At 48.6% G+C, this 25,010-nt stretch overlaps 3 protein-coding genes across 5 annotated transcripts in view; 2 read left to right on the forward strand and 1 right to left on the reverse strand.

Annotated features, from left to right (window-relative positions):
* Positions 1-25,010, reverse strand: part of TSPEAR (thrombospondin type laminin G domain and EAR repeats) — a 215,868-nt gene that overhangs the window by 117,832 nt on the left and 73,026 nt on the right. The gene's annotated exons all lie outside the window — the stretch shown is intronic.
* Positions 12,343-13,221, forward strand: LOC129022479 (keratin-associated protein 10-2). Of its 3 annotated transcripts, none has more exons than XM_054468663.2 (2): positions 12,343-13,032; positions 13,135-13,221. In XM_054468663.2, exons 1-2 carry the CDS (start codon positions 12,343-12,345, stop codon positions 13,219-13,221), a joined length of 777 nt encoding a protein of 258 aa, XP_054324638.2. The 3 variants fall into 3 exon arrangements, with proteins under 3 accessions (XP_054324638.2, XP_054324639.2, XP_063515994.1); XM_054468664.2 differs by having other exon boundaries at positions 12,343-12,690; positions 12,910-13,221; XM_063659924.1 differs by having other exon boundaries at positions 12,343-12,663; positions 12,757-13,221.
* On the forward strand, positions 22,736-23,518 carry LOC129022485 (keratin-associated protein 10-10). Its single transcript, XM_054468674.2, has 2 exons — positions 22,736-23,104; positions 23,201-23,518. Exons 1-2 carry the CDS (start codon positions 22,736-22,738, stop codon positions 23,516-23,518), a joined length of 687 nt encoding a protein of 228 aa, XP_054324649.2.

Raw genomic sequence — 25,010 nt, forward strand, 5'->3', positions numbered from 1 at the left:
AGAAGACACTCGACTGAGAAGATTTCAATGAGACAAAGGCACAAACTCCCAGGAGGAAACAGGCATGGACAGGCTACTCCCACCCAGCGGCCCAAATGGCCTTGGAACATGAGACATCGGCACCCCTGGAAGGCAGGCACCTGCCGACAGGAACCCCAGGCACCTCACCCCACCTGTCCTGGAAGAAAAAGCCGGACACACCCATCGCTCACGGGACGTGGCGCAGGAGCTCCAGCTGGCTGTGGAAATGGGGGATTGGCACCACCGCTTTGGGAAGAGGCGGGGCCGTATCCTACCATGTGAGAGGCCCTCCTGGACCCCACCATCGGCTGTGCTGAAAAATCTCCGGCGCATGTACGTAAGCGGCACTGTTTGTCACCATGAAAAATCAGAAACAACCTAAATATCCATCCACGAGGGAATGAAGGCGAATGGAGCCAGCGCCGCACCACCGGGAGGCCCTAAACGAGGAGGGCCTTGCGCTCACCGGGGCCGCACACACACAGGAGCGCGAGCCGCACAGGTGCCAAGCGAGGCAGCGCTCTCTGGCCTGGGGACACGCTTTAGCAGTTTGTGTAAATAAGTGGGTGGGATCCCACCTCTCAGCGGATTTTCCAGAGAAATAGCTGGGGGATTAGAGAAATTTTTACCGTGGAATTAGTAACAGCCGAGATCTCACCACCCAGTTTAACCTGATGTCATTAATTCCATGATCAAAGGTTTTTTTGTTTTTTTTTTAAATTTATTCTGTTTTTTTTTTTTTTGAACCATCTGAAATTCAGTGCTGTAGCCACATGGCGGCACCTCCCCCCGGTCCCTCTGCAGGTGCCTCCTGGGAGTGAGGGCCTTCTCCCACCTGCCCGCAGTGAGTGCAGCTGAGGATGGCCAACTTCTATATATACATAGTTATCAAAAGAAGCAGAGCGTCATGCAACAGTCGTATCCAAATTTCCCAGAAAGCCCCTCAAACTGGAATCAGATAGGTCTGTGCACTGCCCTGGTGACCCTGATGTTCTCGTCTCATTTAACCCAGGAGCGTCCTCCCAGGACCTGACCCTGAGCATTCTGGACGCTGCTGTGAGGTCTTCATCAAGGAAAACACGCCCATGAGACAACTGCTTCAGGCGGGGCCTCCAGGGACACCAAAGCCACTGTCAGGAGGTGCTTGAGCAACAGAGTGTCCCCACAGAGCCACATCCGCCAGTGGAGGCCACACAGAGAAGACCACCCCATCTCCACAGACAGAGGTCGGCAGCGCCTGGGCACAGTGCAGTGTGTCAGCGGGCACCTCCCAACAGGGCTTCCTATGTGTCACTGCACACATGCTTAGGCTCTCCAGCCCGAGGCCACATCTGTTCGATGCAGGCAAAGGCAGCTGCCCCAGATCCCTGCCAGGGTCACCTCTGCTCTAACGACATGACAGCAGGGAACAAACCCCAGGGGAGGTGGATGCTCTGGCGGTACCCTTTTGTCTGTAAAGGGGGGAGAGATCTTACAATTCTTCTTTTTCTCTGCCAGGATATTGCCTTGGGGGTGGGCACCTCCCTTCTCCACCCCACACCACCTTCCACACAACCACAGACACAAGGCTGGGGCACTGGCCCAAATGTCACAGGTGTGCAGCCACCGGGCTCTTCCCTTTCACAGACTGTCAGCCCCCGACCCTGGGTCCCCAGTCCCTCACCATGCTGCCTGGCCCTGCCTCCTCCTCCACCTCCCACAACTCCTCCAGTCCCTGTTCTCAGATCAGCGGGGCAAGCCTGGCTTTGTTTACCTGGAACCCGAGACACTGCCCTGGTCAGCACCCAATTTGAGAGCTCTGCTCAGCAGTGAGAATGAGACACCATGACGATGCGGCTGTGCACCAGACACCTGGCTCAGCGCAGGCGGCGCACGGACAGAGTCTGCGGTGTGACCACACCAAGCAGCCCTAAGGCAGCAGGTGCCCGCCCAAGCCTCAGCCTCTGCTCTGGTCACGCCTGCCCACTTGGGTGTATTTTTTGTCTGACTTTTGCTTCTGGGGCCAAATAACCCAGCCAATTCAACACAGCCCAAGGCTGTGCTAAAAGTTCCTAGGAGGAACACGTGCCATGGCCTAGACACCCACCAGGAAAAGCAACCAGGAAAGGAGGGTGCAGTGGGGAACCCTGCCAGAAAACACACACAGGTGGGCCTCTAAAACCCCAAGAGCCCCAAGCACCTCACTCACTCACCCACTCACTCACTCACCCACTCACTCACTCAGACCTGCCCCAGCTCACCTCCTCCACACCCCCAGCATGGCCACGTCCACCATGTTCGTCTCCTCTAGCACTTGCACTGACTCCTGGCAGGTGGCAGAGGCCCCAGCTGTGCTGGGAGGTGGGACATGGGGGGAGACTTGGGCTCCAGCTGTCCCAGCGCTCAGGGAGTTCCATTCAGGGACAGCTTGGGCATCCTGGCCTCCTGTGCATGCTCACAGACGCTCAGGGACGCCCTCTGCTCCAGCCCCAGGCTTGCCACTGGGATGCAGAATAGAGAACAGACACACGGCCTCTGGAATTCCCTGTGCTGGGCTGGGTGGGCGGAGGGCCGGTGGGAACAGGAAGGCCCCAATGGCAGAGGAAGTCCAGGACAGCGTGGGGACACATGCAGACCAGAGGGTGAGAGAAACACATGGACACACAGGTCCAGATGTAGCCAGATGTGGTTTCAAACAGGATTGAGCAAATCTGAGAACAGACTCCTAGAAATGCAACTGCAGGCAAGGGATGCTGGCAAGGTGTGGCCATCACCAGGTTGCCTGCAAGAGGCCCTGAGTCTTTACTTCTTAACAGCTATACAATCACAATGCTGGGGGCATGCATTATTCTTTCTTTGCCAATTTAATAAAGAAAAATATCTTATGGTTTTCTTCAGCAAGGTGCACAGTGTTCCAAAGTGTAAACACGCTGCACTTGATGTCTGCACCGCTAGGTGGATGGCACTGAATGTCTCCCATTGTTCATTATTACAAACAACACTTCTGTGGGTGTTTCCACTATATACCTTTCCACACTCAGGTATGTGTTTGCCTAAATTCCTAAAAGTGGCACTTCTAAGCTGGAGTGTTAGCAGATTCCAAATTCATAAAGATATTTAGAAATACCCTCAAAAAGAGTGTCCAAACTGCCTGCTAAGACTGATGACAGAGGAAATGGTGCAGCGGGGAACTGTAAGGGCCTGTCCCTCCACGGAACATCAGAAACTGGCAAAACAAACAGATATGGTTGGACTTTGTGTCCCTGCCCAAATCTCATCTTGAACTGTCATCCTCAGGTGTTGAGGGAGAGACCTGGTGGGAAGTGATTGGATCATGGAGTTGGTTTCCCCTATGCTGTTCTTGTGACAGTGAGTTCTCACCAGATCTGAGTTTTATAAAGCAGTTTTCCTTGCTCTCACTTGCTTCTCTCTCCTACCACCATGTGAAGAAGGTCCTTGCTTCCCCATTGCCTTCCGCCATGACTGTAAGTTTCCTGAGGCCTCCCCAGCCATGTGAACCTGTGAGTCAATCAAAGCTCTTTCCTTTATTAATTACTCAGTCTTGGATAGTATCTTTATAGCAGTGTGAAAAAGGACTAATACACAAACAAAAACAAACAAACAAACACTACCTGGTAAAATCAACTTTATCTGAACTCTGGAAAATAGTCGAAGCTTTGCAGCAAGCAAGGGAACACATAATCAAGTAAAAGCAACAGAGCCCAATAGGAGAACCTTGTGGATTTTAACTTCCCCTTGCCCCATCCCCTCTCCCCAGCTGGGTGACAGTCAGGAAGATAGCAGCCGGAGTTCCTGGTGTGGGGTGCTGCTGCCAGGGAAGCAGAGTGGACCTTGTTTGCAAGGCAGTGCAGTTGTCTGTTTCAACATGTCTGGTGGCTCCCTGAAGGACTAACACACAGGGCTTGCCTTATTTCACCAACTCAGACTTTCTCAAGGTAGAGGAGCAGCTATATGGAGGGTGTGTGTTACAACGTTTAAAGGTGAATGAACAAGTCACTGACATCTAAGTCAAAAATTATCAGTTGGGAAAACACTGGACACCCCCAAAAAGCCTGGGAGGAAAAGCTAGGAGATGACATGCTTTGAGGAATAAGGGAGTTAGAAGGTTCCACATATTTTTAAGAGTCCAGAAAGCCCCTGTGCATGTCTATGATGGGGCACTGGCTCAGAAAAGAGCTGAGAAGCTCTCATTGCTCACCTCTGGCTGAACTTCAGGCTCTGAGCAAGCAGGAAGTGAAGATGCAAGCAGGAAGTGAAGGTGCAAGCAGGAAGTGAAGGTGCAAGCAGGAAGTGAAGGGGAAGGCAGAGTCACAAACTCCCCAGCCGAGTGCTGAAGGCGTGGACCAACATACAGAGCCCAGCTACAAACCCTGAAGAAAAATATTTTTTTGATTCCAGGGGTTTAAGGAACTCTCTGTCAAATTACTATCTCAGCACTAAGCTAATAGAACAGTGAGCACACATGGTGAAGAAACTATTTTTAAAAACTGACAGAAACAAACAAAAACAACCACAATCCACAACAATCAGCAACAACAAACTGCACAGAGGGAGGAGAGCCTGATACCCAGAAATATCCCATTGTAATTGTCACTGTCCAGTTTTCGCCAGAGGCATGTGCCATGCAAAGCAGCAAGAAATATAAGCTACTCATGAGGAGGAAAATCAATTAATGGAAAATCTTCCTGGGGAAGCCCAATATTGGACTTACTAGACAAAGCCTTTCAATCAACTCTCTTAAACATGTTCAAAAAACTAAATAAAATCACAGACAATGAATTAAGATAAACCAGGAGAATGATGCCTCACCAAATAGAGAATAGCAATAAAGAGATAGGAGGAATTTTAAAAAGAAATTAAATAGAAATTCTGGAATTGGAAAGTACAATCACTGAAATAAATAACTTATGATACGGTTTCAACAGCAGATTTTAGCAGCTATAAGAATTAGTGAACATGAAGATAGATCCCTTAAAGTATTCTAGTCTGAGGAGTAGATGAGAAAATGAGGAGCAGATGAGAGAATGAAGAAAAATAAACAAATCTGAAAAGACCTGTGGGACACCATCAAGCATACCAACACACTTAGCAGGATTTCCAGTTGGAGGGGAGACAGTGGGAGCAGAAAAAATAGTTGAAGAAATAATGGCACAAACTTCCAGAATTGAGGAAACACATCAATCTAACTCAGAGAGATTCACATAAAAACACAGTATAATCAAACTCTCAAAAGTCAAAACAAAGAGAATGTAGAAAGCAGTGGGACAGAAGACTAACAGTGGATTTCTCATCAGAAACCATGGAGGCCAGAAGGCATTGGAATGACATATTTAACATGCTGGGTTTGGGCAAAGGGGTGGGGAGCACCCAACAACCAAAAAGACGTCTTCATCTGGCAAAGTGATCCTTCAAAAGTGAAGAAGTAACACATTTTGAGGTAAATAAAACCCGAGAGAGCTCATTGCTGAAAGATGTGCCTTACAAGAAATGCTAATTCAGGCTGAAATAAAAAGGCAGTAGATAGTAATCTGAAGCAATATGAATGAAGAAAGATCAACAGCAAAAGTAGCCATGTTGGTAGTTTGTGTGTTTATAGGAGTTTTTCCATTACATCTTGGTTATCTAATTTGTTGGGTACAAATATTCATAGTATTCCTTTATAATTATTTTTATTAATGTAAGGTCAGTAGTGATGTTCCCATTTTCATTTACAATTTTAGTTATTTGAATCTGTATTCCTTTAATCAGTCTAGATAGAGGTTTGTCAAATCTGTTGCTCTTCTCAAAGAACCAACTTTTTTGTTTCTTGATTCTATTGATTTTTTAAATTTCTATTCCATTTATCTGCACTCTAGTCTTTATTTTCTACCTTCTGCTAAATTTGGATTCAGTTTGCTCTTTTTCTAGTTCCTTAAGGTGTAAAATTAAATTAATGATTTGAGATGTTTCTATTTTTTTAATGTAAGCATCATAGCTATCGATTTCCCTCTATGTACTGCCTTCATTGCATCTCATTAAGTTTTGGTTTACTGTGATTTCTTTTTCATTCCTTTCCAAGAGTTTTCTATCTTCTCTTTGAATTCTCCTTTGACCAACTGGTTGTTTGAAAGTGTGCTATTAGGTTACACATATTTGTGAATTCCAGCTTTTCTTTTGTTACTGATTTCTAGTTTCTTTCTATTGTAATCAGAGAAGATACTCTGTATGATTCAAATCAATTTAGATTATTGAGGCTAGTTTTGTGGCCTAAGGTATAGTCTAATCTGAAGAATGTCCCATGTGAACTTGAGGAGAGTGAGTTTTCTGCGGTAGTTGGGTTGTGTGTTTTTGCACATATCTGTTAGACTCAGTAGATTTACGTCATTTTTCAAGTCCTCTATTTCCTTATTGAATAAAATTTAGTTCTGTTATTTTATACTTTTTTAAATTAGAGAGAATGGCTTATTGAAGTCTCAAACTCTTATTGTAGAACTGGAACTGTCTATTTCTTTCTTCCAATCTGTCCATTTTTGTTTCATATACATTGGTGATCTGATGTTAAATGTGTATATATTTATAATTGGTATATCTTATTGATGGATGGACTTTAATCACTACATAATGTCCTGTGGGGCCAGCCCCTGCTGATCAGTCTGCTCCAGCTTCTGTATGACAGTGGCTTCCTCACCAGGCTCCTTTTCTGGCCTGTGGCTGGCCCCTCCCCAGTGGGGCCATCATGTCCCCAGGTAACATCCATGTGGCCCCCTGGGCAGCACATAGCATTCCTCAGTTGCTCTCACTAGAGGCCGATACTTCAGGCCCCACTTCCTAAGGTCTGGAAAATTATGGCGGCCTAATAAAACAAGCTGATAAATTTAAGACTGGTATTATTTTTCTCCCAGTTGTTCGAGAACATTCAGCAGGGAAAGTATTTGGGTCTGTAGTTGGCTCTGTAGGAAAGCTTTTGATGTTAGATTCAAGTTATTTAATCAATATGGGATATTTGTATTTTTTTTCCTTTTGTGTGGATTTGGTGTCTTGACAAATACAGACAGTTGTGTCTCTACCAACACCATCAATACATAGACTCCTCTCATCATCCCATAAATTTCCCTCATGGCCCTTTGTAGTCATTCCACATCCCCATCCTAGCCCCTGGCAGCCACTGACATTTTTTTTTGGTCCCTTTACAATTAGCTTTTCCAAAATGTTATATACATGGAACCCCATGGTGCTTAGTATTTTGCCATATAACATATGGCTTAAATAGACCCTTCCCTAAAGAGCAGATACAGATGGCAAATAAATATATGAAAACATGCTCCACATCATGAGTCATCAGGGCAATGCAAACTTAAACCCCAAGGGACTCTCTCTGTATAGCTGTGTTGACTAAAGTAACAACACATCTGCTGTGCAGGACTGGCAAGAATGTGGGGCTTTGCTGATACGTTTGAGCTTAAACCTCCCATCTCATTTTGGTTTTTGCTTATGCAAGGAATCTACTCCCTTTTATCTCCTTGCTTTACTGTTTTTGGATCTAGTGTTTTGAGATTTTTTATTCCCCCATCTTCCCCTCACTGTATTAGTTCCTAGGGCTGCCACAGCAAATGACACCAAAAAAAGTGACTTATAAGAGTGGAAATTTATTATCTCGCAGTTCTTAGGGCTAGGCACCTGAAATGAAGATATCCACAAGGCCATGCTTTCTCTTAGCTCCAAGGGAGAATCTGTCCTTGCTGCTTCTAGTTTCTGGTGCTCCCAGCAAACCTTGGCGTCCCTTGGCTTATAGCTGCCTCATGCCAATCTTTGCTTTGGTTGTCATATGCCTTCTTCCCTTTGTGTGTGTGTTTGAACTTCCTTCTCCTTTCTCTGATAAAGACATTAGTCATTGGATTTAAGGTTCACTATAACCCGGTATGACCTCATTTTAACTAATTACATCTACAAAGACCCTATTTCTATGTAAGGTCACATTGTGAGTGATATGGTTTGGTTCTATGGCCCTGCCAAATCTCATGTTGAAATGTGATCGCCACTGTTGGAGGTGGGGCCTAGGGGGAGCTATCTGAGTCACGGGAGTGGATCCCTCATGACTTAGTAGTGCTGTCCTTGTGATAGTGAGGGAGTTCTGGCAAGATCTGGTTGTTTAAGTGTGTAGCACCTCCCATCCCCCACTCTCTTTCTCTTGCTACTGCTTTTGCCATGTGACATGCCCACTCCCCCTTCACCTTCCACCATGAGTAAAGCTCCCTGAGGCCTCCACAGAAGCTGAGTAGATGCCAGCACCATGTTTCCTGTACAACCTGCAGAACCATGAGCCAACTAAACTTTCTTCTTTATAAATTACCCAGTCTCAACTATTTCTTTATAGCAATGTGAGACCAGCCTAACACAGTGAGGTTCTGGGTGGATATGACTTTTGGGGAGGCAAGATTCAACCCACTACACTCATCTACTTCCTCCTGAGTTGTATATTCTTTGATTACTCTAGTGGAGATTACAACATGAATCTATGACTTTTTAAAGTCTAATGTAAATTAGATCTTATACTATTTCCCAGATAGTATAGTGTACCAAGACCACTTTAACTTCATGTAGCCCCCTCCTGAATTTTGTGATCTTCTTGCCATGTATTTCATTTCTATAAATATTTTACAACTTCTAAGACATCTTATACAGTAAATATTCATTTAGATTTCCCCATGTGTGTCCTCCTCTTGTTACAGTTCATTTCCTTTTTGACTTCTTGCTTCCGTCTGTGATCATTTTCATTCTGCCTAATCATCTTTTTATTTAGTGCAGATCCTACTGGTGACACATCCTCTCAGCATCCAGAGAACATCATTTTCCTGTCCTCATTTTTGAGGATCTTCTTCCCAGGTGTAGAATTCTAGCTTGGTGCTTCTTTTCTTTCAGACAGTAAATATATCATTCCATCATCCTCTGGCTTCCATCATTTCTACTGAGAAGTCATCTGTAAATGCTATTGTTGCTTCTTTAAAGGTAATATTTCTTTTTTTTTCCTCTGGCTGTTTTTAAATTTTTCTCTGTCTTTGGATTTCAGCCCCAATATGCACAGGTGTGGTTTCTTTTGTATTCACCTTGCTAAAGATTCTTAAATGCTTTTTGCATCTATGGGTTAATGTTTTTCATCACTTTAAACTTCTTGTCTATTAAACCTTCAAATATTTTACTACCCTTATTTTACTCATCTCCTTCTATGATTTCAACCATTTATATTCATATTTATTTACAACATAAGGGCATGCTTACTAATCTACTTTCTTTATTTCCCTCTTTTCTTTCCCATATCTGTACTCAGGACTGAATTTCCTCATCTCCCTTTCTTCACTAATCTTCTCTTTGGTTTTGTCTAATATGTTGTCTAGCTAATCTACTTAGTTCTTAATTTCAGCTATTATATTCATTTCCAGAATTTGTTTGATTCCATTTCATAAATCTAGTTTGACACTGAAATTCTCCATTTGTCCTCTGGTTTTTTGAGCAAGCTAATCAGCATTACTTTAAATTCCAGTTTGACAATTGAAATATCTATAGGTCCTGTGTATCTGTTTCTCTTGTTTGCTTTTTCCTCTTGGTCCTTTGGTCAGTTGGTTTGTCTTCTAGTATCCCTAGTAATTTTTGACTGAATCCAGGACTTCATGAAAATTTCCAAGATGATTTGAGCCTCTGTTGATGCTGCTGTCTCCAGAAGAGATCACTTTTGTTTCTGGGAGGCACTTAGGCTACAGGCAGATCATATGAGTTCAATACGAGCTGATTTAAAGGTGGGCTTCATTCTTCTTTCTGTTTTTTCCTTCATCCTAGAGAGTAATCCTTCACTTATATTCACTGTTTCCAACTGAAAGTCTGTTGTTGTTGTTGTTGTTTTACCAGAATCCCTCCCCCTTGTCAGGTGCTGAACTCTATGTTTTTGTCTTCCAATTGTATGAGACTACTAAAAGCTGTGCTCAGCCTCAGCCTCATGGCTGTGGTCTGTGAATCAGTAAATGCCTCAATAAGAAAATCCACAAGAAATATCGGACTCACTTCTGTGCACTTTCCCTCTAATAGGGATTCACTCACTCAAGTCTCAGCTGTCTTGGTGACTCCTGGTGCCCTCAAATAGAGATTTTGTTTGTTAAACCAGGTTTCCTAATTTTTCTCAGCTAGATGGCCAGTCTGATGTCAGCCAATTCCCCACACACAAAAGCAGAACTTGACAGAGAGTTTTATACAGCATAAGAAAAAGGTAGCACAATGGAATCGTTTTCAGAGCTCAAAATTACTCTTCAATAATTTCTCCAAAAACATTTATTATATGAAGGATCTTCCTATTCCAGGCATTATTTTAGGCCCTCAGGGATTGAGTGGTGAACAAGACAATCACACTTCCTGCCCACATGAAACTTACCTTTGAAGAATGGGAGCTGAGGACAGCAAAGAAAATGAGCAAGAAAAGTTAGGAGTCTTAAATACTGATGATGGGCCAGGCATGGTGGCTCATGCCTGTAGTCCCAGCAATTTGGGAGGCCAAGGCAGGAGGATCACTTGAGCCCAGGAGTTCAAGACCAGCTGGGCAACATAGCAAGACTCTGGTCTCTACAAAAAAAAAATTTTTGTTTACAAAAAGAAATATTGATAATGGGACTTGAACTATCTATGATTGAAGTGCATCACAAAGCTATGGCCTGAAAGAGCAGAACCAAATCCATAGCCCAAAATGGCCCAGTTCAAAACTTTTCTTTCCCATCTGAAACCCAGTCCTATCCCCAGTGTTCCCACATGCAAGTCTGAGTGGAGCTCGGGGAAGGCCGTGGGGAGGGGCATGGCCTCTCTTTCCTTGCTCCCCTTCTCCCTGTTTTGGGCTCTAATTTCTTCAGTGATGGGGACGGGGGAAGGAATGTGCAGGGCCACCACTGTGGGGCTCACTGGCCACTGCTGCACCTTCTCTCCAGCTGCTCCAGTGATCCTGTGCTTCTACCAGCTGCTCCTGCCTCTTCAGTGAGGACCCACTTTAAAGACACCCCCAGGGACAGCAGGTGGAGGACTCTCTCCCTGGGACACCACACTTCGCGTAAGGCTGAAGGACCACCCCTGCCTCCACAGCCTCCTTCTTACAACCTGGGCAGCACTGGTGGGGTGTGGCAGCTGGCCATAGCTGGTCAATTTGTCTTATTTTAGAAACTCTGTGGGGACAGGTCTGACTCAGAATGTTAGCATTATTTTTAGAATGAGAGGTCGTTTCCAGCTTTGCCAGATTCAGAGCAACAAAGACGTTCTACTCAACATCGTGTAATACGTCTCACTTTATAATGCAATATGCATATGTGTACTTGAATTTTTAAATAAAAATGTGAAATCACAATCAATATTATAATTAGCTGGTGGGTAGCAATGTTCCTGGAAAGTGATCAGGGCCATTTTATAAGGCAAGAAGCTTGGGACTTCATTATGCCCTGTGGTGACAACAATTCATCATCAAAGATCATGCTGCCGTGAGAGGTGCCTGTGGCTGACCTGGGGGTGTGTGATGGGGCCTGCGGGCAGGGCTGGTGAGAAAAAGATGCTTGCAGTGCAGGGCACACGGAGGAGATGGCTCCAGCAGTGGTGAGGGCTGGCGGCTGCCTGCTGCCTAGCACAGCTACTTCACAGGTTCAGAACCCGAAACCACAGCCCACAATGCTGTCATTGTGCCTCAGCAAGGAGTGGGCTGAGCCCACGATCCTTGCCCTGGTATAGAGTCCTGCTGCCTCCCAAGCAAAGGACAGGGTGGGCAATGAACAGAGGGCAGGAGGCACAGAGGCCATGGGGATTAGAAATTGGCGAGTCCTTGTCCTGCCGCAGGGGAAGGACCGTGCTAGAGGAGGAGTTTGCACCACGGGAAATAATTCCTAAGGGCTGGCTTCCTGCAGGGGGAGCCCGTGTCCTGAGGCTGCTGGGGCCAGTGGCTGGATGATGCCCCAGCAACCGAGGATGGCCCCAGGCACATCCCACCCACATCCCACCCACCAGACGCCCACAGCCCTCCTTGCCTCCAGAACCCAGCTGGGATCGGGCCCACCCCAACTCCTGCCCCTGAGGTTCCACATGTGACAGGCTATAACCCAGAGGTGACAGGAGACTTGTGAGCTGGGCAATGTCACCAGCAAACAAACATCCCTAATCGTGACAGATGCCGCCTCTCAGCAACAAGGAAGGGGAAGCTGTGGGCCCTGGAACAACAAGGCCAGGAGGGGTATAAAAGCCTGAGAGCCCCAAGAACCTCACACACTCATTCACTGACACACTCACACACTCACTCACACCTCCCGCAGCTCACCTCTTCCCCACCCCAGCATGGCCGCGTCCACCATGTCCATCTGCTCCAGCACTTACTCCGACTCCTGGCAGGTGGACGACTGCCCAGAGAGCTGCTGTGAGCCCCCCTGCTGCACCCCCAGCTGCTGTGCCCCGGCTCCCTGCCTGACCCTGGTCTGCACCCCAGTGAGCCGTGTGTCCAGCCCCTGCTGCCAGGCGGCCTGTGAGCCCAGCCCCTGCCAATCAGGCTGCACCAGCTCCTGCACGCCCTCGTGCTGCCAGCAGTCTAGCTGCCAGCCGGCTTGCTGCACCTCCTTCCCCTGCCAGCAGGCCTGCTGTGTGCCCGTCTGCTGCAAGCCTGTGTGCTGTGTGCCCGTCTGCTGTGGGGCTGCTTCATGCTGCCAACAGTCTAGCTGCCAGCCAGCTTGCTGTGCCTCTTCCTCCTGCCAGCAGGCCTGCTGTGTGCCTATCTGCTGCAAGCCCGTGTGCTGTGTGTCCACCTGCTCTGAGGATTCCTCTTCATGCTGCCCACAGTCTAGCTGCCAGCCAGCTTGCTGCACCTCCTCTCCCTGTCAGCAGTCCTGCCGTGTGCCCGTCTGCTGTAAGCCTGTCTGCTGCAAACCCATCTGCTGTGTGCCTGTCTGCTCTGGGGCTTCCTCTCCGTGCTGCCAGCAGTCTAGCTGCCAGCCGGCTTGCCGCACCACCTCCTGCTGCAGACCCTCGTCCTCTGTGTCCCTCCTCTGCCGCCCTGTGTGCAGGCCCGCCTGCTGCGTGCCCGTCTCCTCCTGCTGTGCCTCCACCTCCTCCTGCCAGCCCAGCTGCTGCCGCCAGGCCTCCTGTGTGTCCCTTCTGTGCCGCCCTGTGTGCTCCCGCCCGGCCTGCTACAGCTTCTCCTCAGGCCAGAAGTCCAGCTGCTGACGGCCATGTCCCCCAGAGCCAGCTAGGCTCAGGCCCCACCTCTCTTCCAGTCCTTGGAAGCCCCTGACCTCCCAGCCCACCCAGCCTTAGCACAGCTCAACACAGAGAAGGAGCAGCCCCACCCACAGCCGCCCAGCCAAGGGGTGGGGTCTGAGATGCTCACTGGCTCCTCCCTGACCTCCCCCGGGGCAGGCGAGCCCTGGCTGCTCCTCACGGTGCTTCCTGGCTGCAGACCACAACCCTCCGCTGGTCACTGGTCGGGGATGGGCCCTCCTGACCTGGGTCTCGCACCCAGGAGTGTCACCCTCTGCCTCTGAGCACCAATAAAGCGCCTGCGGCCCCAGCTGACTCTGTGCTGACTCTCCATACCCAGGGCGGGAGGGGGCAGAGTGGGGCCTGGCCTGGCTCTGGGGGGCTGGGCCCCGTGGATCTCTTTACTTCCCCAGCTGGGGGGCCTCGGGGGGCTCTTGTGTGACACCTGGAAGCTCCTGTCCACCTTGTGGCACGTTCTGCTGTCCGGCTCCCCTCCCAGGTCCTGTGGGGCCCAAAAGCCTTGTTCACTGGCTGAGTCCCACAGACACCACATGGCTCGGGCCAACGCCCCACTCACTGTGGGTAGAAGGAGCTCCTTCCCATGGCAAGGGCTGGGGCTGTCCCAGGGGGTGGCAGGCCTGGGCAGCTGTGCTGGGAGGTGGGAGACGGGCGGTGGGGGGTGGGTGTGGAGACTTGGGCTCCAGCTGTCCCAGCACTCAGGAGTTCCACTCGGAGACAGCTTGGCCATCTTGGCCTCCTGCGCATACTCACAGATGCTCAGGGATGCCCCCTGCTCCAGCCCTGGGCTTGCCGCTGGGATGCAGAGCAGAGAACAGACACGTGGTCTCCAGAGCTCCGTGTGCTGGGCTGGGTGGTTGGAGGGCTGGTGGGAATAGGAAGGTCTCACAGGGGCGATGACAGAGGAGTCCCAGGACAGTGTGGGAATGTGTCCAGACCAGAGAGCAGGAAGGAGGCCTTCTGGGGATAGTTTCTTAGCTCCTGCCACAGGAGACAGGCAGACGGCCAGAGCCACACTGTCCCCTCCAATCCTCACCCACGCCCCCCAAGCTGGTGACCCAGGGCTGCGATGCCGCCCACTCTTCTCACCTTAGGAGAACACAGTTGGGTTTGGGGGCCTCGGCCATACTCTGTGGGCACAAAGGACCCCCACACCTGAGAGGACCTGCACGTGTCAGCTCAGGCTGCTGTGACAAAGTCCACAGACTGGAGGCTCGAGCCACACACATGGAGTCCCTCACAGTCCTGGGGCTGGAAACCGAGGCCCAGGTGTGGCAGGGTTGGTTCCCGAAGACTCTCTCCTAGGCTTGCAGACACAGTCTCCTCCCTGTGTCCTTACAGGGCTGTCCCTCTGTGTGTGTCTCTGCCCTCACCTCTTCTCACGAGGACACCAGTCATTGGATGAGGGCCCATCCGTAGGACCTTAACTTAGGACTTCAACCTGTGAATTCGGAGGCATCACAAGTCAGCCCATATTAGGGGGCTCTGGCTTTGGCCCTTGAGGCAGGAGTGAGGGTGGCATTGAGGCCACCTGTGCCTCGAAGACCCCAGCGGGGCCTGGCTGGGGCAGGCACTCCCTGTCCATAAACTGCAGGGATGGACATTTGGACAGAGACACGACCCTCGGGGAAATTCTGCTCACATGGGCTCCTCCACCTGCTGAACAACGCTGTCCAGAGGCCTCAGACACCCACCAAATGGTTCCTGTTTAGGCATCCTGCTGTCCCCAGTGCCTGGCTCATAAGGGGAATTCTCACTGGTCCTACCGCAGGAGGCATGGCTTGCTTCCAGACGGGGAAGGTGGGGATGGAGTGCAGGCCAGGCAGCTGTGCTGGAAGAGACAGGCCACACAGGGATGGGTGCAGGGAAAGTGGGGGCCACAGGGCTGTCACGGGGGTCAGGAGCACCTTGCACAGGCTTCCTGAGTGGTATGGAGAGTGACCTAGGGCTTCAGGGGCCGTGGTACGCACACTCACAGTGATAGAAACCAACTCAGGATTTAGGAATGGGAGTTCTTGGAGACCTTGAGGAGGGGCATTCCAGTCACATTCTGTGGACAGGGGCGTCCTGTGGTGGGCAGAGGGGGAACAAGCACTGGGGAAGTGAAATGTGAAGGCAAATAATTTCTTTTCCAAAGATCTAACAGAACAAGGCAGGAGAGGAGCACAGTAGTGATGGCTTCCTGAAGGACTAACACACAGGGCTTGCCTTATTTCGCCAACTCAGATTCCCTCCAGCCAGAGAAGCAGCTACACAGAGGCTTGGTCAGAACATTTAAAGGTAAATGAACCAGTCACTGCCACCTGGACAAAGGATACCAGTTGGGAAAACAATGGACACCCCAAAAAACCTGGGAGGAAGAGCTGAGAAATTAGACGCTTTGGGAAATAAGGGCGTTGGAAGATTCCACATATTCTTGGGAGCCTATAAGGCCCCCACGCATGCCCATCATGGGGCACAGAAAAGACCTAGAGGCTCAGTGCCCACCTCTGGCTGAACTGCAGGCTGTGAACAAGCAGGAAGTGAAGGGGAAGTGAAGGGAAAGTGAAGGGGAAGTGAAAGGGAAGGCAGAGTCGCAAACAGCCCAGGTGAGCACTGAGGGTGTGGACCAACACACAGAGCCCAGCTACAAAGACTGGGAAAAAAATATCTTTTGACTCCAGGTGTTTAAGAAACTCTGTCAAATTACTATCTGAGCACTAAGCAAATGGAATAGTGACCTCCTTCATGACAAAGAGTATAGTCATTACTAAAATAGTTTAGGAAAGTCACTTAAAAACAAAACAAAAAACTACTAGCCACACAACCAGCCACAGCAAACCACAGGGAAGAGAGAGAATCTGCCATCCAGAATTATCAAATGATAATATTCCAAATGTCCAGTTTTCAACAAAAATTATGAGGCATGCAAAGAAGCAAGAATGTATGGTTCATTCGCAGTAAAAAAAAAAAAAAAAAAAAGCCAGTTAGTAAAAAATGTCCTTGAAGAAGCCCGGGATTGAATTTACTGGACAAAGTCTTTCCATCAACTCTCTTAAATATACTCAAAGAGCTAAAGGAAACCATGGCAAAAGAACAAAGAGAAACTCGGAAAACAACATCTCAACCAAGAGAGAATGTCAATAAAGAGAGAGATTGTAAAGAGGAATCAAATAGAACTTCTAGAGTTGAAAAGTATAATAACTGATATGAAAATTTCACTAGAGAAGTCCCACAGCCGATTTGAACAGACAGAAGGAAAAATTAGAGAACAGGTAGATAGGTCAAGCGAAATACTCCAGTCTGAAGGGCATAAAAACAAAAAGAGGCTGAGCGTGATGGCTCACACCTGTAATCCCAGCACTTTGGGAGGCTGCGGCAGGCAGATCATTTGAGGTTGGGAGTTTGAGAATGGCCTGGGCAACATGGTGAAACTCTGTCTCTACTAAAAATAAAATAAATAAATAAATAGCTGGGCATGGTGGCTCATGCCTGTAATCTCAGCTACTCAGGAGCCTGAGGCAGGAGAATCACTTGAACTTGGGAAGCAGAGGTTGCAGTGAGCCAAGATCATGCCACTGCACTCCAGCCTGAATGACAGAGTGAGAGTCCATCTCAAAACAAACAAAAACAAAAGAATTTTAAAAAATGAACAGAGTTTAACTGGCCTGTAGGACAACATCAAACATACCAACAGCACACTTAACAGCAGTGTCAGAAGAAGAGCAGAGAGAGAATGGAGCACTCAAAAATATTTGAAGAAAAATGATAGAGACAGAAAGTAAAATGGTGGTTGCCAGGGGTTTGTGGGGAGGAGGAATGTGGAGTTAGTGTTTAATGAGGACAGAGTTTCAGTTTTCCAAGATGAAAAGTTATGAAGACAGATGGTGGCAATGACCGCACTGCATTATGAATGTATTTAATATCACTGAATGGTACACTTAAAATGGGATAAATTTCATGTGCACTTTACTACAATAATTTTTTAAATATTTGAAGTAATAATGGCCAAAAACTTCCCAAATATGATGAAGCACATTGAATCTACACATCCAAGAAGCTCCATGAGCTTCAAGTAGAATAAACTCAAAAAGATCCACACAGAAACACAAAATTAAATTATCGAAAGCCAAAGACAAAACGAGAATCTTGAAAGCAGGAAAAGAGAAGATTAACAGCCAATTTCTTTTCAAAAACCATGAAGAGCAGAAAGCAATGGGATGATGTACTTAAAGTGCTGAAAGAGAAAAAAATTGTCCACCAAGAAGTCTGTGTCCAATGAAATGATTCTTCGAAACTAAAGAAGAAATTAGGACACTTCTGGATAAATAAGTACTGAGAGAGTTTATTGTCAGTAGGCCTGCCCTACAAGAAATGACAGCTCAGGATGAAATCAAAGGGCACTAGACAATAACTTGAAGCCATATTAAGAAATAAAGAACTGGCTGGGCACGGTGGCTCACGCCTGTAATTCCAGCACTTTGGGAGGCTGAGGCGGGCAGATCACAAGGTCAAGGGTTTGAGACCAGCCTGGCCAACATAGTGAAACTCCATCTCTACTAAAAATACAAAAACAAATTAGCCGAGTGTGGTGGTGGGCACCTGTAATCCCAGCTACATGGAAGGCTGAGGCAAGAAGAATCGCTTGAACCTGGGAGGCAGAGGTTGCAGTGAGCCAAGATCGTGCCACTGCACTCCAGCCTGGGTGACAGTGCGAGACTCCATCTCAAAAAGAAAAAGAAGAAAAGAAATGAAGAACACTAATAAAGGTATCAGTTTTGGTATTTTGTATGTTAATAGGAATTTATCCATTACATCTAGGTTATCTACATTATGAATGTATTTAATATCACTAAACACGCTTAAATGGAATAAATTTTATTGATTTTATGTGTTAGTGTACAATTGTTCATATATTCTCTTATAGTCTTTTTTATTTATATAGGTCAGCAGTGATGTTCACATTTTCATTTCTGATTTTAATAATTAGAGCCTTCTCTTTTTTCTTAGTCTAGTTAAAGGTTTGTAAATTTTATTGTTGCTTTCAAAAAACTAATTTTAGGCTTCCTTGGTTCCATTGTTTTTCTATTCTCAATTTCTTTATTTGCTCCCTTTATTCTACATAAAATCTTTATTTTCTTCCTTCTTCTAGGTTTGGGTTTAGTTTGCTCTTCCTTTTCCTGGTTCCTTAAGGTGTGAAGTTAGATTACTGAATTGAGATCTTTCTTGTTTTTTAACATAAGCATTTATAGCTATAAATTTCCCTCCATAAACTGTTTTGCCATATCCCGTAAGTTTTGGTTTGTTATATTGTCACTGTCATTTATTCCATAGCATTTTCTAACTTCTTTTGATTTATTCTTTGATCAACTGGTTGTTATAAGTGTGTGTTGTTTAATTGCCACATATTTGTGAATTTTCCAGTTTTCCTTCTGTTATTGATTTCTAATTTCCACTGTGGTCAGAGAAGATACATTATATGATTTCAATAATTTTAAAGTTATTGAGACTTGTTTTTTGACCAACATATGGTCTAATCTGGAGAATTGAGAGAATTTGTATTCTGCTGTTGTTGGGTTGAATGTTTTATATACGGCCATATTAGATCTAGCCTGTTTATAGTGTTCTTCAAGTCCTCTATTTCATTATTGATCTTTGATCTAGTTCTATTTAAAAAAATTTTTTTAATCAGTGGAAGTGACTTATTGAAGTCTTCAAATATTATCGTTGAACTGGAATTGCCTATTTCTTTCTTCCATTCTGTCCATTTATGCTTGATATATTTTGGGGGTCTGATGTTAGGTACATAAATGTTTATAATTGTTAGGTACATAAATGTTTATAACTGATGTTAGGTACATAAATGTTATAAAATGATGGCTTATGCCTGTAATCCCAACTACTCAGGAGGTTGAGATGAGAGGATTGTTTAAGGCCAAGAGTTCGAGACCAGCCTGGGTAACAGAGTAAGACCCTGGTCCCTAAAAAAATATGTTTCTTAATTAGCCAAGTATGGTGGTGTGCATCTGTAGTCCCAGCTACCTGGGAAACTGAGGTGGGAGGATCACTTGAGTCCAGGAGTTTGAGGCTGCAAGGAGTTATGATTGTGCCACTGCACTCCAGCCTGGGCAACAGGCTGAGCAATATCCTGTCTCTATTTGTTTTAATGGTGCTGGGACAACTGGATATCTACACACAAAATCATAAAGTTGCACTATATCTCACACCAACAAATTAACTAAAAATGGATCAAAGCCCTACATATATGAGATAAAGTCATAAAATTCTTAGAAGGAAACATAAGAGTAAATATGTATGACCTTATGTTGGGCAATGGTTTTTTGGGTATGACACCAGAAGCACAAGCAACAAAAGGAAAAATAGATAAATTGGATGTCATCAAAATTAAAAAGTTTTGTGCATCAAAGGACACTATCAAGAGAGTAAAACAACTCACACAAGGGAAGAACATGCTTGTAAATCATAATTCTGACAAGGATCTAACACCCAGAATATATAAAGAACTCTTACAACTCAACAACAAAAAGTCAACCCAATTTAAAAATAGGCAAAGTACTTTAATAGACATTCTCCAAGGAAGATATGCAAATGGATGATACATGCAGGAAAAGAAGCTCAACGTTATTGGTCATTAGGGAAACACAAATCCACACCACAATGACATGCTATTGATACTTCATACCCACTAAGATGGCTATAATTTAACACACACATACACCAGCAAGTAGAAGGTAGCAGATATTGACAAGGATGAAGACAAACTGGAACGTTTGTATGTTGCTAGTGAGAATATAAAATGGTACAGATGCTGTGAAAAACAGTCTGGCAGTTCCTCAAAATGTAAACATGGAATTTCATACAACTCATCAGTTCCCACTCCTAGGTATATACCCAACAGAATTAAAAAGAGGTGTTCAAACAGAAACGTGTACAAGAATGTTTATAGGGCCAGGCGCAGTGGCTCACGCCTGTAATCCCAGCACTTTTGGAGGCCAAGGGGGGAGGATCACTTGAGGTCAGGAGTTCAAGACCAGCCTGGTCAACATGGTGAAACCCCGTCTCTACCAAAAATATAAAAAATTAGCCGGGTGTGGTGGTGCGTGCCTGTAATCCCAGCTACTCGGGAGGCTGAGGCAGGAGAATCACTTGAACCTGGGAGGTGGAGGTTGCAGTGAGCCGAGATGGTGCCACTGCACTCCAGCCTGGGTGACAGAGGGAGACTCTGTCTCAAAAAAAAAAAAAAATGTTTATAGAAGCACTATTCACACTAGCCAAAAGTTGAAAAGAACCCAAAAATGCATTAGCAGATGAATGGATAAATGAAATGTGGCGTGTCCCTATGATGGAATATGATTCAGCCAAAAAAAGGGATGGCGTTCTGAAACATATCCCAACACGGGTGTACCTTGAAAACATGCTAAGTGAACAAAGCTAGACACAAAGACCACATATTCCATGACTGCATCTATATGAAATGTGCAGAACAGGCAAATCCATAGAGAGAAGCAGAATAGCAGTGGTTGCCAGGGGCTGGGCGTGGCTGCTTAATAGTACGGGGGTTCCTTCTGGAGCGATGATAGTGTTCTGGAACTAGGTAGTGGGGATGGTTGCACAACATTGCGACTGTACTGTCACTGAATTGCACACTTTAAAATGGGTAAGATGGTACATTTTATTTTATGGTTTATCACAATTTAAATAAAATTACACCTGCCAATGGTTTCTAAGAATGAAGCCCCTCGCTCTGCAATACTGGATATTATCAGCATTTTAAATCTTGTTTGCTCTTACAGGTGGGAGACGTGTGTTTAAACCTAAGAAACTTTAGTTATTAATGAGATCAACTAGCTGTTCATCTCATTAATGCTTATTGGAAATTTAAAACTTTTAATCTTGTATTCAGTTCTTTTGTATCTTATCCTGTTTTAGTGGTAAGGACTTTAAATTTTTCACATGAATCTTCCACCTGTCATGGAGACTGCAAGTACTTTCTGGCAGTTCATATCTTCATTTGTGTACCCAACAATTCCTTCGGGGCTGTGATGGGAACGTCGTGGATGCTGAGCTGAGCTGAGGCACGTGGACCGGTCTCCAGCTCCCAACCCTGCCGGGATTCCAGGGGACATACGTTGTATGTGCTCTGCTCAAGGTTTACGCTTTCGTTCACATCTGACCCTCTAACATTCCACTGGGCATTTTGTACTTGGGTCTGCCAGGCTGACAGGCTTCCTTTCCCATTGTATTTTCACACTGCCATCGCAGGGGTACAGGTAGGGGGTGCTGGGTGCAGTGACTTTGTCTCTCATCCAGCCCTTCAGTGAGCATGGCCTGGGACAGTCACTCTGATCCTAGGTGGACAATGATGTCACCTACAGATACCAGAAATTCACATCACATTTCAATTTCTTGGCATGTGGCTTCAGCCAAGGTGCAAACATAGAGTAAGGCCAGGTTTCTGGGCAGTGGGGCTGACTGTGTCCCCATCTGACCATTTTCTCATCCAGAAGAGGCTGGAAGGACATTGGGAGATGTTTGTGGTTCCTCAGAACCAGCCTCAGGCTGTGCTGGGCTCAGGCCCTGGGACAGAGGAGCTTGCCTGTGACCGTCCCTGCCCCGGGGTCAGGGCCAGCCCTGCTCGATGACCTCCCAAGCATAGGACGGCTTTGCCAACCCCAAGTATCCTCCACTCTCCACGCAACCCTCACTCCACACCTGCCTCTCCAAGGTAGAGGCTCCTCCCCACCCTCAGACCCTGACCTGCACCCGCCCCTCTCCGGACACCTGACCGGGGCTCCAGGGGACGGCACTCCAGACCCAAAGGCCAGTCCCCAAACCTTGTCCTCCTAATGAGCTGACTGTCCAGAGGCCTTGCCAGAACATTCCATCTCCTTCTCAGAGGAGGGGAGGTCCTCCCTGTCCTCCTGCCCTTAGCAGACATCAGGATCTCAGAAGATCCCAGAGCTCGCCAGGAAGCGCTGTCCTCAAGCGTCTTTTCCCAACACAGGCACCTCCATCCTGGCTCTCGCAATTGCAGCCACGCCAGCCTGCCCCGTGAGGTCCCTGCAGACAGAGGCTGGGCCTCCCCCGGGCCGAGAGCCCACGCCGGGCACAGTCACGGGACCTGCCAGGTGGAAGTCACCAGGTCAGCCCCAGAGAGGCCGCACCTTCCCTCCTGGTGTTCCCGGGGGACAGGCTCAGCCAGGGGCGCTGGTCCTGCCCAGGACCAGCCGAGTGTCAGGAGCAGAGTGAGGACAAGTCATGGCAAAGGAAGCAGAAATAATGAGGGTCCTCCCGGCTCCAAACACCAACACGGAAGGGGAGGGCGTTGCTGAGTCTGCTGCTGGGAAAACACAGGCCCTGGGCATATAAAAGCCCCAGCAGCCGACAGGCTCACACGCACTCACTCACACACACACTCACTCACTCACACACCTCCCCCAGCTCACCTCCTCCCCACTCCAGCATGGCTGCATCCACCATGTCCATCTGCTCCAGCGCTTGCACCGACTCTTGGCGGGTAGACGACTGCCCAGAGAGCTACTATGAGCCCCCCTGCTGCTATGAGCCCCCCTGCTGCACCCCCAGCTGCTGCGCCCCGGCCCCCTGTCCGACCCTGGTCTGCACCCCAGTGAGCTGTGTGTCCAGTCCCTGCTGCCAGGCAGCCTGTGAGCCCAACCCCTGCCAATCAGGCTGCACCAGCTCCTGCACACCCTCATGCTACCAGCAGTCTAGCTGCCAGCCGGATTGCTGCACCTCCTCCCCCTGCCAGCAGGCCTGCTGTGTGCCTGTCTGCTGCAAGCCCGTCTGCTGCGTGCCCATCTGTAACAAGCCTGTGTGCTTCGTGCCTACCTGCTCCGAGTCTTCCCCTTCATACTGCCAGCAGTCTAGCTGCCAGCCAACTTGCTGCACCTCCTCCTCCTGCCAGCAGGCCTGCTGTGTGCCTGTCTGCTCCAAGTCCGTCTGCTATGTGCCTGTGTGCTCTGGGGCTTCCACTTCATGCTGCCAGCAGTCTAGCTGCCAGCCTGCTAGCTGCACCACCTCCTGCTGCAGACCCTCCTCCTCTGTGTCCCTCCTCTGCCGCCCCGTGTGCAGGTCCACCTGCTGCGTGCCCATCCCCTCCTGCGGTGCCTCTGCCTCCTCCTGCCAGCCCAGCTGCACAGCCTCCTGTGTTTCCCTCCTCTGCCGCCCCGTGTGCTCCCGCCCCGCCTGCTACAGCCTCTGCTCTGGCCAGAAGTCCAGCTGCTGACAGCCCTGGATGTGATCTGGAGTCCCTTCCCACCAGGGGCTGACCTCCCAGCTGCCCCAGCCAGCTCTGCCCTCTCTGGCATTGACACCCTCAGAAGATGGGGCAGGCTCTTTGTCTTAGGGACCAGAATGCTCCCCCAGTCCTTCCCAGATGCTGGCTGCATGAGGGACCCCAGCTGCTCCTCCAGACCCAAGTTCTGCAGAACTAACCCCCAGCAGGCCTGGTTCCACCAAGGCAGCACTCCCTCTGAGTTCTAATAAAGCCGCCTCTGTCTCACACCGACCTCTGTCCTGTCTGTGGACCCCCAGGGGGCACAGGGTGAGGTGGGAAGTGATGCCACCCTTGACTGCAGGGAGAGTCCTGACCCCCAGCAGGCCTGGCTCCACCCCTCTGTCTCTGTCGACCTTCCATCCTGTCTGTGGACCCCCGAGGGGCATGGGATGAGGCAGGAAGCAATGCCGCCTGGTGCTGGCCTCTGTGAACCCTGAAGGCCAGTCTCCCTCTTAGCCCTGTGGGCCCCCAACCCCAGCACGTGGCCCCCCAGCCCATCTTAGGGAAGCTGCCTCTGGAACCAAGGCCAGGAGTTTTGGGACAAAGTGGACCCTGGCAGCAGCTCTGGGCCCCTCAGCCACATTCACCCTCCCCAGCTCTGTGGCTGCCCCCCAGGCCTGAGGTAGCCCACCCGGGGCCTGGCTCCACCCAGCAGCCTCACCCCTCCTGTTACCCCTGGGGAGACAAGCTATGGACCACAGTGCTGGTCCCTGCAGCCCTCATCTCCTCCACAGTAAGACATGGGGACCACGCCCTCCCCCAGGACTCGAGCCCAGCAGCCCAGTATTCACGGGGTTCTTGAATACCCATTGCTCAGGCATCGCTGGCGAGAGCACAGATGAGCAGGGACCATGGCACCCACTAACCAAGCCTGCGGGCCCCCCTGCCCCGTGCGGCCTCGCCTGGAGATTCAGGGTCCTGGCTCCCTCCTGGTCCCGTGGTCCTGGACTCTGACCCCGAGGACCCTGTCCCCACACCCCCAGCCTCCCAGGTCTCTCCCAAATAGCCTTCGGCTCTGCCTGCCACCCTGCTCCCAGATGCCGCGTGGGGGAAGTGGCACAAGCTGCTGCACTCTTTCCACCGGGTCGCTGTGCGCATTTGAGAGACCAGGTCCGGCTCCAGCAAATGACCCTTGCATGTTAATGCCAGAGGCCGCCAGCCCCAGCACCAGGACCTCCCGGAGTCCCACCCGACAGAGTTCACTGTGGTCAGCACAGCCGCCTCCATCACTCCCCTCGAGGCAGACCACCCAGGACAACCAGCAGCAGCCATCTCCAGGGCCGGGGGCCAAACTGACACAGCCTTGTCCACCTCCTTGGAAGCAAAGCCAAGTCCCCATGAAAGGACAAATGAGGGCCTCCAGGGACAGAGATATTTGTCCAAAAACCTGCCCTGGTTTTTGGGGCAGCTGGCAGGGGCCGAGCCTTCATTCTAGGGCTCC

This window comes from Pongo pygmaeus, chromosome 22 (assembly GCF_028885625.2).
Source record: "Pongo pygmaeus isolate AG05252 chromosome 22, NHGRI_mPonPyg2-v2.0_pri, whole genome shotgun sequence".
Classification (NCBI taxonomy): Eukaryota; Metazoa; Chordata; class Mammalia; order Primates; family Hominidae; genus Pongo; species Pongo pygmaeus.

Bases quoted from the DNA above. Each gene is read 5' to 3' on its own strand.
- LOC129022479 (XM_063659924.1), top strand. From the start codon at position 12,343: ATGGCCGCGTCCACCATGTCCATCTGCTCCAGCACTTACTCCGACTCC. The intron at 12,664-12,756 runs GTGTGCTGTGTG...TCCTGCCAGCAG, and splicing joins TGCCCGTCTGCTGCAAGCCT to GCCTGCTGTGTGCCTATCTG.
- LOC129022485 (XM_054468674.2), top strand. From the start codon at position 22,736: ATGGCTGCATCCACCATGTCCATCTGCTCCAGCGCTTGCACCGACTCT. The intron at 23,105-23,200 runs GTGTGCTTCGTG...TCCTGCCAGCAG, and splicing joins TGCCCATCTGTAACAAGCCT to GCCTGCTGTGTGCCTGTCTG.